At 39.7% G+C, this 3,697-nt stretch overlaps 1 protein-coding gene across 1 annotated transcript; it reads right to left on the bottom strand.

Annotated features, from left to right (window-relative positions):
* Positions 1-1,976: 1,976 nt before the first annotated feature.
* LOC136577412 (olfactory receptor-like protein OLF3) lies at positions 1,977-2,939 on the bottom strand. Its single transcript, XM_066577309.1, has one exon. It carries the CDS (start codon positions 2,937-2,939, stop codon positions 1,977-1,979), a length of 963 nt encoding a protein of 320 aa, XP_066433406.1.
* Between the last annotated feature and the right edge of the window lie 758 nt (positions 2,940-3,697).

Genomic DNA, 3,697 nt, shown 5'->3' with positions numbered 1-3,697 from the left:
CGGGTCGGGGAATGACAGGCATTATCCTGTAAGGAACCATATCTAAATTCTAGACGACAGAGTAATATTTAGAATCTCTCTGGATTTTCTCAAAAGGTTGTTTCCTCTTTTCACATACAGCAGGAGATAACCCTACTTTCCTTTTGCCAAAATTATAGAAATATAAAAAGAACGACGCCTACATAACTTAGATGTGCGTTGGGCCATAATATGTTATCTACAATCCTCTCAGTCATTTTGGTCAGTCGGAAAAATTGTTTCTTCAATTTAAGGGTCCCAACAAGGGTAAAATAGCATCAAAAGATACTATTGCAAGATGGATAAAACTATCCAAGAATGCTACAAAAATAGGGACCTTCTGGTTCCAAAAGGGATTAGGGCCCACTCCACTAGGGCCCTTGCCTCCTCTTGGGCCGAACGCGGAGGCGCGTCAATAAATCAGATCTGCAAAACAGCGACCAGGTCGAACATGCATACATTTACAAAACATTACCGAGTAAATCTTCACTCTAACTCAGAGCTGGCCTTCGGACGAAAAGTCCTCCAGGCAGTTGCCCACCCCTAGGGTAATGGTGATCTGGTATTGCCTCCATGTGTGCTGTCAGGATGGACGCTATAGAAATACAAGAATTATTTTCTTACCGATAATTCCTTTTCCATGAGTCCATCTTGACAGCACATACTTTCCCACCCAGAGAAAAGAAATAAAAAGAGTGAGTCAGATAAAGCTCCCTTTTTATGATGTTATATATAACCATAACGTGCTATTAACGTATTTTGCAGCAAAGCAATGATTGAGGCCTCAGGATCCGTGGTGATGATTTAAAAGTCCCTGGAGATGGATATGGGAGGTGGCCTTAAGAACTCTCCTGTCCCAGAGAACACAGGCGGAGCAACCACCATGTGTGTTGTCATGATGGACTCAAGGAAAAGGAATTATTGGTAAGAAAATAATTCTTGTATTTCAGATAGTACAAAACTAAGTAGAGTGATTGACAGAAGAGAGGACTGGTTGCAAATGGTTCTGGTTAATTTGGGGGCTCAGGCAAAATAGTGGCAAATGAGATTAAACACTTATAAATGTAAGGTTATACACATGGGCAGGGGAAGTTCATGTCACGCTTACACACTAAATGAGAAACCACTGGGCAAAACTGATATGGAAAAGGAGTGGGGGACTTCAGTTAACTGGAGCAACAAGTGTCACGCAGCTGCTGCCAAAGCAAGCAGGATTATGGGGAGCATCAAGAGGCATATAGGTACATGGCGACAACATTGTTCTTCCTCTTTACAAAATTACTGGTCAGACCACACATGGAACATTGTTCACAGTTTTAGGCACCAGTACTTAAGAAAGACATATCAGAGCTTGAACTGGTTCAGAGGCAGGGGACTGAAGTTCTAAATAGGATGGGTGGATATTAGTGCTCAGAAAGGTTATCAAAGTTGGGGTTAATAACTTTAGCAAAAAGACGGCTGAGGGGCAACCTAATAACTTTGTATAACTAGATCAAGGGTCAATGCAGAAATCTCTCCCATCATTTATTTATACCAATGACTGGAACTGTAACAAGGCGGCATCATCTACTTCTATAGGAAAAAGGTTTCTACACGAACATCGAAGGAGGTCTTTTTTTGTAAGAGCAGTGAGACTATGGAACTCTCTGCCTGAGGATGCGGTGATTACAAATTTGAGTGTAAGAGGGGCCGGACACCTTTCTTGAGTGTTACAATAGTATATGTTCTAGTCACTAATTACTTCAGAAGAGTCAGTGATCCAGGGATTGTTCCGATTGCCAGACTTGGAGTCAGGAAGAATTTTTAATTTTTTTTGCCTTCCACTAGATCAACATTGGGAGGAAGTAACAGGCTGAACTGGACGGACATGTCTTTTTTTGAGCCTAACATACTATGTGACTATGAAGCTATAGTGGCTAAAACTACATTTGAAACATATATAATAGTAGCAATATAAGTCAATTATTATTATTTCCAGACACAACAATATCAGAATTTATTTTTTTAATCAATTTCATAAATGCAGCTTTTACATCATTGTTTTTCAGTGTATAAATCATGGGATTTAACATTGGTGTGACAATTCCATAGAATATGGAAATCACTTTATCAGTGCCAGGAAGAGAACTCGATCTAGGCTTCATGTAGGAAGCCATTGCTGATCCATAAAAGATTGCCACAACCATCATGTGAGAACCACATGTGGAAAAAGCCTTCCTCCGCCCGGATGATGATGCAATTTTTAAGATACTTAGAATGATATTAACATAAGATATTACAATAAAGGTTACAGGAGTCAGGAGAATAATTATACTTAAAATATAATTGATTAATTCCATAGATATTAGGTTCCCACACCCCAGTGACAATATTGCTGGCCCTTCACATAAAAAGTGATTTATTTTGTTGTGTCCACATAGGTGAAGATTAAATGTCACTATAACACTGGGAATGTTCAGAAGAAATCCACACATCCATGTACCGACTGCCAGTCTAACACAGACCATCTTACTCATAATAGTGGTGTAATGGAGTGGATAACATATAGCCACATAACGATCATATGCCATAACAACAAGCAGAGCACATTCACATACTCCTAAAGACAGGGAAATGTACATTTGTGCTACACATTCACCATAAGGGATGACTTTATTTACTGACAAGAAATCCTTCAACATTCTCGGTAGAGTAGAAGTAGAGTAACAAAGGTCCAGAAAAGACAGGTTGGTAAGGAAGAAATACATAGGAGTGTGAAGGTTGGCATCTGTCAGGACTAGAACAATGATGAGAAAGTTTCCAATCAAAATAATTGTATACATTGATGTAAAGACAATGAAAAGTGCAACTTGTGTCTTTGGGTCACTGGAAAGTCCAAGAAGAACAAATTCTCTGAGTATGGTCTCATTTTTCCAGAACATTCTGAAAAAAAAGGAAAAAAAGGTAACTAAGTGAAAGATTAACTGAAGTTGGCTGTTTACATAATGTTTTTGACACTTTTTATGTGAAGGGAATGGAATTTTACTGGAATGAATGAAACATGCATGAAGAAAAAACTGATACTTTTCCTTTCCTTTGTATTCACTCCTGTGTTTAGCTTGTAAGAGGCTGACTCTGCTCTTTTAAGACTTTTATACTGCCACCCTTGTCTTTTCTACATACGGTATAATGGTACTGTTTATTTTTGCCTGCTATGCTACATTTGGTGACTTTAAAGCCAAATGACTGGCACCTGCAGCTTACAGAAGAATGCCCTGTAATTGCAGTCTGTTCCTGAGGCAGCCGTTCGGCAGCGTATTCCTGAGAGATACATGTGCGCAGGGCAGAAAGAGAGAGATCCAGGGTTTGCACAGTGCAGTGATGTGATCTGACTACTGAGTATCTCTTGCAGCATTCAGACAAAAGTACTAGTAAAAAGGCTTCCAGCGTCGGTGTGTGGCAATAAGTTTCAGTTCTAGTACTGCAGACCCTGGGCCATCCAATGCTGGAGGCCTCATCACTGCACTGCCCCAGAGTGAGCACGGCGCCAGAGAAAAAACAACATTGAGAGGGTTCCCAATGTCACCTGGTATATATAACTATACACCTTTTTTGTTAGATTTGCATCTCAGAATCACTAGAGAGCGCCTCAGGAAATAAATTCTTTGAACAGATGAAAAAATATATAAAAGCAGCAGTC

This window comes from Eleutherodactylus coqui, chromosome 8, assembly GCF_035609145.1.
Source record: "Eleutherodactylus coqui strain aEleCoq1 chromosome 8, aEleCoq1.hap1, whole genome shotgun sequence".
Lineage (NCBI taxonomy): Eukaryota > Metazoa > Chordata > Amphibia > Anura > Eleutherodactylidae > Eleutherodactylus > Eleutherodactylus coqui.
Note: the sequence above shows the minus strand (reverse complement) of the source record. Positions and strands in the feature narration are given on the sequence as shown.